Below are 14,570 nucleotides of genomic sequence, written 5' to 3'. Positions count from 1 at the left end.
CTGGGGTCTCAAGCGTCGGACATGACTTAGCGGCTAAACCACCACCAAGAAAGGGGCCCTCTCCTCACTGAGATGCCAGGAGAACGGAAATAAAGGGACAACCAAAGTATCAGGCCTTATACATATGAAAAACACATATGAGGCAGCAAAATAGCTGATATTTTTATCTGTGAAAGTTTGCAGTTACAGACTTTTCTCAAATTTATTTAGAATTATCACCAAACCTTTCAGTTTATGTAGGGATGATTGGACTGGACAATTTTTAAGACACTTTCTAAAATATAAATATCAGGATTATTGTACAAATACTCAGATGCTTCAGAGTAGCTTCATTTTCTACCCAGTTCTTTTTTTTAAGCTTTTCTTTCCTATCTCCTGATCCTAACTACATAGTGAGGAATTAAGAGTGCTTAAATGTCCCGTATTACTTATCTGTTACTGCATAAAAAACAAATCACCCCAAACCTTAGCAACTGAAACCAACATGCTTATCATCTCACACAGTTCAAGGGGAGCGGGGTGGGGGTGGGGGGTAAAGTATCCAAGAGCGGTTTAGCTGGGTGGTTTTGATTCAAGGTACATGTGAGTGTGTAGTGCAATTATTGGTTGTGGCTGCAGCTATCTGAAGAGGCTGGAAGATCTACTTCCAAGCTTACTCATGTAGCTCTTTGGTAGGAGGCTTTGGTTCTCCACATGTACCCCTCTGCATTGAGAGCTGTTTATAGGACATGGGAACTAATTCTCCAGAGTGAAAAAACCAAGAAGGAAGTCCTAATGAATATTATGACCTAACCTTGGAAATTGGGTACCATCACTTCTACCATATTCTACTCCAGCAAGAACATACGATGAAACACCAGGAGGTAGAAGTCATTTGAGCCACCTTGAAAATTCGATTCCCACATATTTCTTTAGCTTCTCAACTGGCAAAACCAGTGTGTGGATAGTTTGAGAGGACAGAAGTTTAAGAAGGCCCATCCTATTTATCTATTAGGCACTGAGGTACTCCCACTAATCAGAGATTTCATGATGATTTCTGAGTTTTGTTTCTAGACATGGACTTGAGTATTTTAAATTACAGATTTATATAAAAATTATGAATTTGCTCAAATATATTGCCAGTCATTTTACCTACAAGTAAATATTAAGTATCTCCATGCATCAGAAGCTGTCAGGGAAATTACGATATGCGTTACAATCAAGTTATGTGCAAAAGGCCGAGGATACAGAGACAGAGAAACTGAATTTACCTTGGGAGGTAGACAAAGCTTCACAAAAGAGGTGTTTCTGAATTTTGTTTTAAAGAGTTAAAAAATTTTGTAAGACTGACAGAGGTAAACAAAAAGATATTAGAAAAACAAATGTAGACCTTCAGAAAGTTTCAGAAGACAACATACAGAATGATACTGTGTTTATAAAACTATAATTTATTTAAAGACACGTATTTGATTAAGTATAAGCAGGAGACTGAGAAATTTAAAATTCAAGTTAATGGCCTCTGGAGGGACTGGGACAGTCAAAGGTAAGGGCAAAAACAGAGATTGATTCAGTGATGCTAATGTTTTAATATTTTAATACTTTTATAGGATTATGAATGCCATGATTACATATAACAGTGTCTACATATAAAATACTGTATAGTCATTTTTGATATTCAAGGTATGCTGTTAGCAGGAGTTGCATACGAAAATGAATGGAGGGTTGAAAGCGTTTAGAATGAAATATAAGGACGTAATTATGACAAGGAAATTTTGAATAATGTATCATATTTCATAACACACAGTTCAGTGTCCTGAAATTATATTGGAGTATACAAAGTGATGAAGATTAGGGATTCATTTGAAAGCAACACACTCAAATCTCAAAATCTGACAAAAGAAGCAAGTACTATTTCTGTATTAAGAGCCAGTAAACTGATTTCTTCTTTGTCGCCTGCATGTTGATAAGATCAAGGCATATTGCAATTGAGAATCTTGAATCATGTAAATTAATGATAAGTTACAGAAGCAGTTATTATTTTCAGCATTAGGCAAGCGGTCTGGTGCATTTTAACTGTCTAAAATTCATCATGGGCCAAAAATTTTGTTCCAAGTAGAATTCAAACCACAGACGGGTACTTTACTTAACAACTTATCCTTTTAAACTATTATGAATCTTCAGTAAGTTTTAATTATATTATTGCCAGTCATCTGAAGGATGGTAATTACTTGGAGCATTTAGCCAGTATTTCTGATTAAAAGTGCTGTGGCAAACTCAGTAGGTCATGGGTTCATGTCCTAAGCCTATTAATTTTCTTCTAAAGCCTTACTTTATTTCTTAAACAAGGAATGACTCCACTCTTAAGAAGGATGCTTAGAAGTCTCATTAATCTGAAGTGAATAGATATATGAAATATGATTTTTGATGTTATCACTTTGTCTTACTTTTTGTGTTTTTTTCTTCATTTCTCTTACTAGCCAAAAGGAAAAAAAAATGAAGGAAACACTGTTTTCCTGTGAGAGATTTGAAGTGCTTATTAATTCAACAAGGTCCAAAATTTGATACATGGCTAGCAATGATATTTATCTGACCAAGAGTGAAAGAATTAATTCCTACATATTTATGTAAGAACAAAATTCAGGTTACTTTTTTCCTAGGGAAGGGGAAATACACTGGAGGAAGGTTATGATGGTTGGAGTTATTTCCTTTGAAGAATAAAGACAAGATATAATCCCTGTAAGATCACATTGGGACTTTCTGACAAAGAAGTTGTATGTTTTGATAAAAGAAGGGCAGGAGAGTCTAGAGGCATTTTCCAAACCAGTGCTATCATCTTGCCAAGCCTGGATGTCACCATAGCATCTCGGGAACCTTGAGTGCAAACCTTTGAGTCTTCTGCTCTTGGCTCCACTGCTCCACTGTTTTGTTGGTCCATTGCAAGCTTGATGGATTGCCGTTTTGTCATTAGGTCTGTTTTTGATAACAATTTCTCTCACTTTTAGCCCACTGATAGCACATTCCAGCCAAATTTCCATGTATTTTGTAGGCATGAGTGTGCCCAGACCCTGAGCAGACACCTGTCCTCCCACTTTGCCACTTCTTTGCAGTTGTCCTGGTTCTTGCTGTCCAGTTGTGAAGTCATACCCGATTCTTTGTGAACCTGTCCTGCTTCTCATCCTGTGTGTGATGCCAGTTGTCTCGCTGTTAACACTCTGCATGCTGTTCGTTGAGCCCAGGGTACACAAGCCATGAGCAAAGAAGCTGGAAGAAGATGTGAAAAGCTGTAGGAGCTGCAGACACGTTTCTTCTCTCCTGGCTGGCACAGCCACGGTAGCAGCAGCCACAGCATAACCATAACCAAGCCATAACATAACCTTATGTAGCATAACCACGTTGCTGCTCCAGTGGATTCCTGATGCAGCAGCAGCCAGGGCTTTCCTGGTGAAGCGCGTCCAGAGTATCGCACAAAGCAGCCTGTGACCAAGCGAGTACCTCTGCTGTGCACTCGCAGTGCTATAAGCAATCTCAGCTGTTACTTAGTCATTATTTACAAAAGGTGGGGCGAGAGAGCCTCAACATGTCATCCTGGCTAATTTGCTCTCTCCCCACCGGCCCCATGGACTGCAGCACGCCAGGCCTCCCTGTCCCTCACCGTCTCCCTGAGTTCACCCAAGTTCATGTGCACTGAATCAGTGATGCTATCCAGCCGCCTCATCCTCTGCCACCTTCTTCTCCTCCTGCCTTCCATCTTTCCTAGCATCAGGGTCTTTTCCAATGAGATGGCTCTTCCCATCAGATCAAAGCATTGGAGCTTCAGCTTCAGCATCAGTCCTTCCAATGAGTTTTCAGGGTTGGCGTCACTTAGGATTAACTGGTTTGTTCTCCTTGTTGTCCAAGGGACTCTCAAGAATCTTCTCCAACACCACAGTTCAAAAGCATCAATTCTTCGGCACTCAACCTTCTTTTTGGTCCAACTCTCACATTTATACATGACTATTGGAATGACCATAGCTTTGACTATTGGACCTTTGTCGCCAAAGTGATGTCTTTGCTTTTCAATACGCTGTCTAGGTTTGTCATAGCCTTCCTTCCAAGAAGCAAGTGCGTTCTAGTTTCATGGTTGCAGTCACTGTCCATATTGATTTTCGAGCCTGAGAAGAGAAAATGTGTCACTACTTCCGCTTTTCCACTCCTCTATTTGCCAAGAAGTGATGGTTTCAGATGTCATGATCTTAGTTTTATTAACGTTGAGTTTTAAGCCAGGTTTTTAACTTTCCTCCTTTACCCTCACTGAGAGGCTCCTTAGTTCCTCTTTGCTTTCTGCCATTAGAGTGGTATCATGTACATATATGAGGTTGTTATTTCTCCCAGCAATCTTGACTCAAGCTTGTAACTAATCCAACCCGGCATTTCACATGATGTACTGTGCATATAAGTTAAATAAACAAGGTGACAGTATACAGCCTTGATGTACTCCTTTCCCAATTTTGAACCAGTCAGTTGTTCCATGTAAGGTTATAACTGTTGTATCTTGACCTGCCTACAAGTTTCTCAGGAGATGGGTAGGGTGGTCTGGTATTCCCATCTTTTTCAGAATTTTCCAGTTTGTTGTGATTCACAGTCAAAGGCTTCCACATAGTCAATGAATCAGAAATAGATGTTTTTCTGGAATTCTCTTGCTTTCTCTATGTTCCAAAGAATGTTGGCAATTTGAGTTCTGGTTCCTTTGCCTTTTCTAAATCTAGCTTGTACATCTGAAATTTCTCAATTCATGAACTGCTGAAGCCTAACTTGAAGGATTTTGAGCATACCCTTACTAGCATGCTAGGAAGTGAACACAATTGTCCAGTAGTTTGAACATTCTTAAGCCTTACCCTTCTTTGGAATTCAAATAAAAACTGACCTTTTCCAGTCCTGTGGCCACTGCTGGGTTTTCCACACTTGCAGACATATCCAGTGCAGCACTTTACCAATGTTATCTTTTAGTATTTTAAATAGCTCAGATGGAATTCCATCACCTCTATTAGCTTTATTGGTAGTAATGCTTCCTAAGACCCTTTTATGTATTTTCTGGCCATGAGTATGCCCAGATGCTGAGCATACACCTGTCCTACCACTTTGCACCTTATTTGTGGTTGCAGTATCTCATCAATATTAGATTTGTATCTTAATGAGTATATCTCTGATGTAAAATCACAAAGGTGCTCATTCCAGAGTTGGTGTTAGACGTCTGACATGTAAAATACCTGTGATTCACTTCCTCCCTACTTCCTCTCACCCAAGAGTGTCCTCTGAGACACAATCTGAAGCCTTCTGCATATATCACATACTCACAGACACTCCCGTGGTTCCTACATCTCTAATTAAATGACCCCCTTGTTTCTGCTGTTTATCTCTGCCTGTGACTAGCGCATGCTTGCTGGATGATCCACAAGAGCATGTTTCACTGTATTTTCTTTTTAAATTTTTAACTCAAAATGTAATCTTTCAAAGTCCTGTTTTCCAGTAAATCTGACCTCCCCTGCCTTTTGATTTTCCACTGTCCAAACACTGTGAACATCCCACTCTCAGCCCTTAGTCCCTCCAATCATTATAATTCCTCCTCTAAAATCTTTTACAAAAGCAAACTTGTTCTGCCCTCTCCAACAATTTCCGATAGACCATAGCCTTTTTCATTACTTGAAACACAGCTGTCTTCTGGCACTTTTGAGCTACTTAGTGACATTTACTGAGTGTTGGCGTATTTTAGTTCCACTGTCTGATGCCATGTAAGAGCAGTGGTCTCCTCAGTTTTCTCCCACCTCATTTCATTCTCTTTCCACCCGTGATCTTCTGAAAAAAATTTGGGGGGAGGCAGACAGAAAAAGGTTGTTAAAGGAGTACAAACTTTCAGTTATAAGATGATTGATTTCTAAGGATCTAATGTATAGCATGGTGACTGTAGTTGATGACACTGAATTTTATCACTGCAATTTGATGACAGTTCTCATTGAAAAGAAAGAAGGCTAGTAATGGGTGTGTTTATTAACTCATTGAGGAGACTCCTTTCACAAAATAAACATGTATCACACTACGACAATGCGCAATTTAAATATTTTGCAGTTTTGTCAACTGTACTTCAATAAAGTTTGTGGGGGAAGGAAAAAAATCCGAACTATATTTAGATGGAAATGACATTCTGTTCCTTACTACTCAGATTCTAATTAGTCCTCCACTTCCTCGGAACTCCTTCATTCTTTCAGCTCACTTAATGATTAATCGTCTGCTAGATGTCAGACAATGTCTTTGAACTGAGGGCGAGAAGATATATGATGCACAAGTTCAGTCTTTAAAAGAATTCAAAATGCATTGGGAAGACCTGCTCAGAGATGATGACAATAAAATGCTACTGAATTTTATGATAAGGTGATGCACAATGGGTTATGGGAGCGAAAGGAGAGCACGTGGTATTTGTACCCCTTCGGGGAAGGACTTCATAGAGAAGGTAACATTTGAGCACTCACACCAATTCAGCTTGATATGCATCCAGCACACCAAGGGGGCTTCCCCTGTGGCTCAGTTAGTAAAAGAATCCGCGGGCAATGTGGGAAACCTGGCTTCAATCCCTGGGTTGGGAAGATCCCCTGGAGAAGGGAAAGGCTACCCACTCCAGTATTCTGGCCTGGAGAATCCCATGGACTATAGTCCATGGGGTCACAAAGAGTCAGACACGACTGAGCGACTGTCACTTACTTCATTTTAACACGCCGAGAAAACGGAAGGGGTGTGTTTCCATTCTAGAAGGAAGAAAGTTCATGCATTTACCTTCAGGGCTGAGCAAGCACAAACTTATATAATGAGAAAGAGGGTAACAGAAGGAAAAGAAATCGGAAATAATGTTGGAAAGGAGGAGAAAGGAATATGGATAAAAGGTCTTGGCTCTCTTGCTGAAGCATGTGGAAGTATCTTGCAGGCAGAGGGAAAATAACAAAAACTGAAGCAAAGGTGGGTGCCGGAAGCTGTCCTTTCTCCCAGTGTCCATTTTCCTCCTGTGAACTCCCTGCTTTGTCCATGTTCTTTAATTCCTTTAAATGTATTCTTAAAGTAACAGTGATCTCTTTTGTTTGATAGCTTGGGATCATGAGCTTTATATCCAGGCCCTCTCCTTCCGTTCTCATCTGTGACCACAGGAAGCACAGCCAGCCCTTACCCCCGGGACTCCTATTCTCTTGTGATTTGTACATTGCCATCTCGGCCTTCATTTCCTTCCTTCTCCCTGCTGAAGCTGTCCACTCCAGAGATGTTCCAAGTCCGTTGTCAGCAAAACCTCCTTAATAATAATCAACTTATTTTGAAAATCTTCCCTTTAGATTCTTTCGGTAACTAAACTTAGTCTCTCCATTCCTTCAAAATGCTAGCTGTTTTCTCCCCCACATTCCTTCTACTGCAGGACGCGAGCTGTGACACACGCCCTCTTATCCTTTCTCTTCTTTTTAATGCCACTTCAAGATCACCCTCCCACTCTCCTCCATAGAAACGTTAGGCTGTGACTGTGGTTTTGTCGGACCGTTCCGTCCACGTCTCCGCTTGCTGTAGTCATCTACTGGCACTCGCGTTGTTCTCCCGAATCCTTGACGACTTTATCTCCCAGTTTGACCCTGTTCCCTTCAATATCACCTAATTTTTCACTGGAGGATAATTATAAGGCTGTGTTGGCTTCTGCCGTACAACAGCGCAAATCGGTCATGATTACACTCCAGCCCTCTTGGTCGTCACAGAAGGCCTGGCTGGGCTTCTGTGTTACACAGCAGCTTCTTGCTGGTCATCTGTTTTACACCTGACAGTGTATGTATGTCAATGCAACTTTCTCAATTTGTCCTACTCTTTCCTTCCCCTGCTGAATACCACTTTTATTTTAATTCTTGGTGATCTCAATGGTCATGTAGATAAATTTCTCCAGTGTTCAGCACTCTAAGTTATTGGATCTCCCATCCAATGAGTTTCTATCCCACTCTAACTCAGAGACTCAATCCCACGGGTATACCTTTGACCTTGCTCTTACAAATCTCAATTTCTGATATCTATTATGACTGCCACAGAGTATCTCTCCAGCTCACTCTTGCTAGCCTCATGACACCAAATATCCTTTCACAACATCATTTAAGAGATGATCTTAATCTTATCACTATATCTTGTTACAATCCTTCATCCCATAATGTAATCACTTCCTTCCTTACATGAGGACCCTGGCAAGTCAAAAATCACTCCCTTATTTATTTGAATCTCGAGAAGTTTTCCATGGCCAGTTTTAACACTCAAAGAGTGAGCTCCTGGTAAGGCTATCCACTTCTCACCTCCACCAAACAAAAAAGCAAGGCAACAAGTGATAGGTTTCCTAGTGTTTTGTTCATCGATTGAATGGTATCTTCATTCTTTAAGTTGCTGGTGTCAAAAGACATGGTGTTATCTTTGACTTTTGTCTTTTCTCACACCTTGCATTTTGTCTTTTAAGAAGCTATGTGATTCTTGTTTCAAAATGTACCAAGAATTTTGCTGATTCTGTATACCTTCATTATTCCCCCTTTGGGCCAGGTCACTAGTATCTTTGCCTGAATTATTACACTAACATCAGAGATTTAATCACGTTGAGCCCCTTGCCCACTGCATTTGATTCTTGTAAGTAATTTCCATAATGATCCTGTCAAAATGTAAGTCAGATTATGTCCCTCTTCAGCTCAAAACCTTTCAATAATCCCCACTGCAGTCAGCCTAGAAAGCAAAACCATTACTGTTCTCTAGAATTCCCTGTATATTCTCAGCTCCATTTCCTCTCTGACTTTATCTTTTCTCTGCCTTATTATTTATCGGTGTCATTTTTCACTATGTAGCATCCTGTTTATTTTACTTTTCTATCATGTTTTTCTCTGGTCTCCCTCATTAGAATGTAAATCATAGGACAGAAATCCACCTATGTCTTACTACATGAACTTGCAAATTGTATTTCATGTTGCCAAGCTTTGTTTTCTCATTTTCTAAGTGGATGTGATTATAGTGACTGGAGAACTGTGGGAATTAAGTGAGAAAATACAGGTTTTCTCACAGGTCAAAAGGCCCAGAGCAGAGTTAGTAAAGTTTATAAACTTAATGAAGGTAGTCAGCATTTTTATTGCAGATAATACATAATATATTATTATGTATATATTATTTATATATTATTATTATATAATATGTTATAATATAATATATAATAAAATATATTATTATACATTTATATATTATATATTTATATATAATATTATATATTTATATAATAATATATTATTTTTCTTTTGACTTCTGTTTCTTTTTAAACACCTCTCATTTGTTTCCCACTGGTATTTAAACAGATATTCTCTGAAACCCAGGTAAGCCCCAGAAATGTTTGAACAGCTTCTTTCTGTGTGCAGTCAGCCCCACAGTTTCATCCCTTCCCTCTGACAGACCACTCCAGAATGGAATAAAAAGAAATACTGGTTATGCACCCGGTTTTCATGTTTAAAAAAATAGCCCTCTGAAGGTAATTGCCATAGTGATTACGTTGTAAAAGTAGTTGGAAAGGAATGTTCCTTAAAGTGAGACTCAGGAAGTTCACTGAAATCTTTAGCATTTGTAACAAGTCAACCGCCTAAAACTGCATTTTATGTTTAGCCATGCTACACTTATCACTTAGAAACATAACTCTTGGAAGAATAACAGCCCCAATTTGTTGATACTCATGTGGTTCTATTAAGTTTTTGGAATGAACAGATATCCATGAAGGACTGGCTCTGTTCTCAGGCGCTGACTTATGATGATCTGAGAGTGGACATCATGGAGAGGCCATCCGCGGGGGTCTGATTACACAAAGTCAGATTACCTGTCTCTGAGAGTTCTAAGATAAATATATTTTGTTCAGATCATGTATTAATTGATCAGAATTTGTATTTGCAGAGCTAAGACTAGATTCTTAGTTTTTATGACTGCTACCCTGTGACTTTTACACTCCCGTATTCCTATATTCTCGGCTGGTAAGAAAGATAAACCATATTCTAGGAATTATAACAATCTGAGTGCTAGTCACAGCCATGTAAATGCAAAGATTTACTATTGTTGACAAAATGTGTCACCCCCAGTGCCTTAATCTATTGGAGAAGGAAATGGCAGCCCACTCCAGTGTTCTTGCCTGGAGAATCCCAGGGACAGCGGAGCCTGGTGGGCTGCTGTCTATGGGGTCGCACAGAGTCGGACACGACTGAAGCAACTTAGCGGCAGCAGCAGCAAGTCTTAATCTACTCATTTGTGTAAAAGTAGGGATTGTATCTTGTATTTTTTGCTGAATTACTGTTATAAGTATGTCTAATATGAAGATCACATAAGTAAGATATAGTACGTTGCATACTTTCTAGGATAATTCAACAACAGTAGTAGCGATTTCTGATGCTACTGTTCTCTCTTCAACTTTTGTTCTTTATTCCTCTATAAGTTTCAAAATTTTTGTGACTTCACTATCAACCTTCACTTCACCTCCTCACCACCAACCCCCCCCTTTTTAAAATAACATGTTGGATTTTGCCCAAAGGTCATCCAATGATAAAAATCACACTGATAGTTGAACTAAAGAGTTCCTCTTATTTCCCTTGGGTAAAATTTTGGAAATACCAATTGTCCTGTCCATTCTATACTTGGATATTAGTTATAATGATGCCTTTTCTTCTCACTTGCACAGGAAATGACTTATTTCTTGTGGCAGTTCATGAACTGGGACATGCTCTGGGGCTGGAACACTCCAACGACCCTACTGCCATCATGGCCCCTTTTTACCAGTACATGGAGACCGACAACTTCAAACTGCCCAGTGACGATTTACAGGGCATCCAGAAGATATACGGTAGGTCACCACTGATTCTGTTTGATTAACTCTGCAGTGAAGTACAGAATTCCTTCTGTGTTGTCTTTTTTGAGATAGGTGTGCTAAGCGTTGTATTAGAGAGATAAATATTGAATGAAAATCTGATCTATTGGCAGAAGTCTTCTATCAGTCAAGTTTGGTTGGTACCAATCGCAGATATCTTAATGTGCAGATTATGGGAAAGCTTAGGCACTGATAAACTTTTCTTACTGAGTTAATTGAAACCTGAAATTATACTAAAGATCTGACAAACTTTAGTATTTAAAATTCAGGTAAAATGTAATAAATTAATATAACCAATAAACACAGTGAGTTAGAAGACTTTCCAAGAAGAGACTGAGGCTTTGATAAAAGCTGACAGATTGATTCTCACTGATATTTGGTGTTAGATCCTAGGCAAACCACTTTTGAAAATGCTGAAAATAATCTTGTGTGATGGATGTAACAGAATAAACTCGAAAGCATGTAGTTATTGACTAAGAGTGAAAAATAACAAATGGTTAAGTTTACTAACACATAATTCAAAATAAATTTCTAGTAGAGTAAAATCATTTTAATTTATGTGGTTCAGTTGATGAATGCAAGTTAAGACAAAAGGGAGAGAGACTGTTACACATATTTAAATTCTAACTCCCTCAACATGGTCATTGACTTTTATAAAGACGTGTTTCACACAAAATTTAACTGTTAAGAACTTGACATTTATAATTTACATGTAGAGAATATGCTTTACTAAATTAATAAAATGAAACTTTCATTTTACAATACAAAGGTAAATGTGTGCTGTACGTATATTAATATTCAGTATTCAGAAAGTATAATTTACATTTTTAAATATCATAGTTTAAATTCACTAATTTGTTTTGCATTTATTAATTTTTCAACTTCAAAGTGGTGAGAATTCTCTCAGGGTTAAAATAAGTTTTCGGGAAAAAAAAGGGTCAGTTTTTGTTTCTGCTCTTTTGGGGGGGCTACTGAGAAAACAGAAATGTCTGGGACTCAAAACTAAATAGCTAATATGTTGAATGAGCTAGCCTCTGCCTATGTGTGTCTTCAGACATTCTGCTGAAGCAGTTAACTGAAAGGAGGCTCTTTCTCATGACCTCATGAATTAGTAGTCTAGACTGAAGGTCTGCAAGAGAGTATTCTTTCCATATCTAAATATTAAGTGTGAACAGCTCTGTATTTCTTTTTTAAAACATAAATTCCTTGAGGAATGATGCTTTACATCTGTACCAAATTACATGTATAAACTTTGGCTTGATTTAAAAACCACCTTTTAGAAATACTTCTTCACATTAATATTTTACCTCGTGGTGTTTTAATCAATAGGTGTTTTAGATTTAGTATTCAAATGAAACACTAGTCTAGCAATTTGTCAAAACATTTCATTAGAAAAAATAATGAAAATCAAGAAAAGTTTATAAAATACAGTTAGGTATAGGATAGAATAAATTTTGACTTGTTAATGTTTAGAAATATTTGCCTGGAATCACCTATCAAAATCTAGGATTAACTTTAGTAGCATTTACATGCAGGGTTCCAGTATTCATTTTAATTTATTAATTATTAATATACCACCTACTTCCAAAAAAGATTTCAAAGAAGCATGTCCAATAAGGACTGTGGTGAAGCTATTTAAAAAAAAAAATCATTAAAAATTAACAAAGAAGGCCTAGTTACTTGGATCTAGAATTCAGCATGATAAAGACAGTCTCTGATGGACTTGGCAATGGTTTGTTGGGTAAAACGGTTTGTTATTTCAGTAAATATGCGATCTTAAAGACCTCTTAGCTCACTTAGTCAGAAGCCTTCAGTGATGAGTGATTGTCCTCTGCAGCATTTTTCCAGCACTGTTCCAATTTTAACTGAGCCAAGTGCTGTCCTTATATTTTCAAAAGGTCCACCTGACAAGATTCCTCCACCAACAAGACCTCTACCCACGGTGCCCCCACACCGTTCTGTCCCTCCCGCTGACCCAAGGAAAAACGACCGGCCCAAACCTCCGCGGCCTCCCACGGGCAGACCTTCCTATCCTGGAGCCAAACCCAACATCTGCGATGGGAACTTTAACACTCTAGCTATTCTTCGCCGTGAGATGTTTGTTTTCAAGGTAGGAAGCTGTGACGTGTTTTTTGTTTTTTGTTTTTAACAGTAGATCAAGTGTCTACAGTGTCGCTTTAGAAAACAAGTTCTCGTTCATTCTAACACCACCTTCCCAGACCTTTCACAGTTAGAAGGTTCAAAAGAAATATCTTAAAAAGAAATGCACAAATGGGCTCCAATGTCTAGCAGAAGATTCTCGTAATATTCTATTTGGGGAATGCATTTATGTCAGCAAAAGCTAAAATGCTTAGAAATGTGAGGCTAAAAAATGCTGCATGTTATGAACAGATTAAAAAACCGTAATTTCAGTCATGAATAGGAACTAATAGAGATGATTTGCTTGGGAGCTTAGCCACTTCCAGGAGCGCCGCCGCTACGCTATCTTTGGTTTGCACATCTTTATGAGATCCTTATAATTTCACTTGACAATTACAACATTGCTTTTTTTAAGAGTAGTATTGATCATTTCATTTTGTTCAGGGTCTACTAGTAGCTATTTAAGTTAAATCTCCTCTCTGAGATGGTGATTTTGATTTTACATATACATGTCACTGTGTGTGTGTTTTTTTTTTTTAAGTCAGGCATTTATAGCTACCTAATTTACATTATTTTTTAAAATGTTACAAACTAAAACTAATTTTGAATTTTTCTAAATGTGCATTTCAGTGACATTGGATTCTCCAACAATAACCCTAAAAAGCAATGTATCAAAATAAATTACATAATACTAAAAAGTGATTGTAGTATAATACTGACAAATACTATTCCCTCAATGTTTGCAAACCATTCTGAAAGATTAATGACAAATATAAGTTTTATGTTGGCATCAGTATATTAAAATAGCTACATATTACCAATACCATTCATTTAAAAATAAAATAATGTGCTCTTTTTTTTAGTAGGTGTGAATCAATAAATAATGAAATGTTGTCCTACTTACACAGAATATCCTATCTACCAGAGGCCATACTTTAAAAATATAGATTTCATATAATTTTAATAGGCAAAGTACTTTATTTCCTTTATTTGAAACTAAGATTTAGATTTGCTATAAGATGCTCAAAAGCATCATAATTTCCAGGAAAAATAATCAGTGCTTTTCTTCAAATACATGAATAGATTTTTGAATTTTGTAAATGCCCTACAATGCTCAGTTAGATCTCTCTTACTTAATTTAAGTAGGATAATAAATTTAGGTTCAAGGAGTAAAGTAAAAAAGCTTACTCATTACTCATTGTGGCTAAACCCACAGTAACTAGTTGAACAGAAAATGCAATAATTTTCTTATTTTACAAGATACAGATGACAACTGAAAGATTCTGATTTCACTGCTTTGGCTGAATTTCCACATCCAAGTGTTATTCCTTGATATCATGGTGATATCACCAAAGTGTCAACTTTATCTGAGAATATGATATGAAATTGACTCTGAGTACAGTCATTTCATCCTTCTTATCTGTCTAATTAGATTGCCAATCTCAGAAGAGATGGGTCTCTCCATGTCTAATGATCATTTTTACCAATCTTATGCTCTGGACACTGTGAAAGCTTAGTGAGTGCTCTTGAATAACCACTGGTT

At 37.8% G+C, this 14,570-nt stretch overlaps 1 protein-coding gene across 1 annotated transcript in view; it reads left to right on the top strand.

Annotated features, from left to right (window-relative positions):
* Nucleotides 1–14,570, top strand: part of MMP16 (matrix metallopeptidase 16) — a 368,590-nt gene that overhangs the window by 253,212 nt on the left and 100,808 nt on the right. The window contains exons 5-6 of the mRNA XM_055431810.2: nt 10,703–10,864; nt 12,787–12,998. Of these exons, the coding sequence (XP_055287785.1) occupies nt 10,703–10,864; nt 12,787–12,998 (374 nt within the window). The remainder of the gene's footprint in view (nt 1–10,702; nt 10,865–12,786; nt 12,999–14,570) is intronic.

The sequence above is a fragment of the Moschus berezovskii genome, chromosome 16 (genome assembly GCF_049115385.1).
Source record: "Moschus berezovskii isolate FMDL1 chromosome 16, NW_MosBer_1.0, whole genome shotgun sequence".
Taxonomy (NCBI): domain Eukaryota; kingdom Metazoa; phylum Chordata; class Mammalia; order Artiodactyla; family Moschidae; genus Moschus; species Moschus berezovskii.
Note: the sequence above shows the minus strand (reverse complement) of the source record. Positions and strands in the feature narration are given on the sequence as shown.